The sequence below is a fragment of the Penaeus monodon genome, chromosome 34 (genome assembly GCF_015228065.2).
Source record: "Penaeus monodon isolate SGIC_2016 chromosome 34, NSTDA_Pmon_1, whole genome shotgun sequence".
Classification (NCBI taxonomy): Eukaryota; Metazoa; Arthropoda; class Malacostraca; order Decapoda; family Penaeidae; genus Penaeus; species Penaeus monodon.
The window spans coordinates 2,701,557-2,702,918 of NC_051419.1; the positions used below are offsets into that span (position 1 = coordinate 2,701,557).

The 1,362-nt window shown below is 47.0% G+C and overlaps 1 protein-coding gene across 1 annotated transcript in view; it reads left to right on the plus strand.

The window, feature by feature from the left end:
* Nucleotides 1-1,362, plus strand: part of LOC119594523 (mitogen-activated protein kinase kinase kinase 13-B-like) — a gene marked incomplete in the record, with an annotated part of 92,580 nt that overhangs the window by 89,167 nt on the left and 2,051 nt on the right. Inside the window, 2 exon segments of the mRNA XM_037943557.1 lie at nt 148-429; nt 610-1,362. Of these exon segments, the coding sequence (XP_037799485.1) occupies nt 148-429; nt 610-1,362 (1,035 nt within the window).

A 1,362-nucleotide genomic window follows, 5' to 3' on the forward strand; every position in this document is an offset into this window, starting at 1 on the left:
AAAGATTGTGACTAATTTTTGAGAATCTTAGAACCTTGCTCATAACTCAGAATCTACCAAGAGAATCTACAAGTTAAACAGAGTACAAAAATACAAGAGACAAATATAGACTATAGCTTATAAATAATCCTCCTTTTCCCGTGTCAGAATCGTTCCAAGAAGCCCCTCTACACCGAGATTGGTACAAACAATCTCCCGTTGTCCACGACGAGGCCTGCTTCCCTTCACGTGACCCAGAGCAACCCCAAGTCCTCCACCAACTCACAAAACGTGGGAGGAGTGGCTGAGTCAGGTCACCAGGAGACTGACCTAGGTGGCCGTGGAGGCTCGGGTCGGAGGCGACGGCACCAGAGGAACAAGAGTCATGGGGGGGTTATTGCATATGTCAGTTCAACTAGTCCTAAGCATAGTCCTGTTGTAGATAGAAGGGTGAGTATTAGGAGAATATGAATGTGGTTTTCTACCTTGAATTTAGTGGAGAAAAGTGTAAACTATTGACATTTGTGTTAGCTTTTGCTAGTTTGTCCTTTGTCCTGTTTAGCATCCAACTGTATTTTACGACATCTCAGTGCCTCATCTTCTGACACTCTTTTCTCTCATCTTTTGTAGGGTTATAGCCTCAGCCCAAGCCATGAGAGAGTTCCTATACTAGTAGACTCAGGAACGCAGACTGATCACATGGACATGAGTGAAACTGACACCTCGCCTGTGAAGACCCCTGGGCCCAACAAACCGTCCACACTGCCTCTGCATAAGGAAGACAGGGACACAAGCGGGGACAAGAAGCCTCCCTGCGGCCACACTGCCCTCGAGACCAGTCCCAACGGCAACACTATCCCTGAGCAGAGCCCCTGCTGTGAGCACTGTCCTCGGCAGCAGTATTGGCGGTTAACTTCAACAGACTCTAATGACTCTAATAAAAATTTCCCCATTGCTGACCCAGTTGTAGCAAGATTAAGTGAAGGTAGAGAAGAATATACAATTGAGGAGACCCTACAGATACTCAACAACAATGAGGATGATGTAGACATTCTCCACCAGCTTGGGGACAAGTGGGATGCAATAGAGAGAGTTTTAGCGGATAAAAAAGCACTGCCAAATGGATACAGACGGGTAAAGCACGGTCCTCTCATGAGATTCGACCATTCCATTCCGGAAAGCTTCTCAGAGTCGACCCCAATGGACATCGGCCAGCCAAAGCTTGAAAGCATGTCTCAGAGCCAGTCCTCAAACACTACAAATGAGACAGAAGAAGAGGAGAGAAACTCCAGCATTGAGCAGGACATCCTGAATCGCAATTCAGACATGGTTGCCTCCAGTGAATTCGATTCCAGCCATGACTCAGTCGGTCATGAGTTGTCA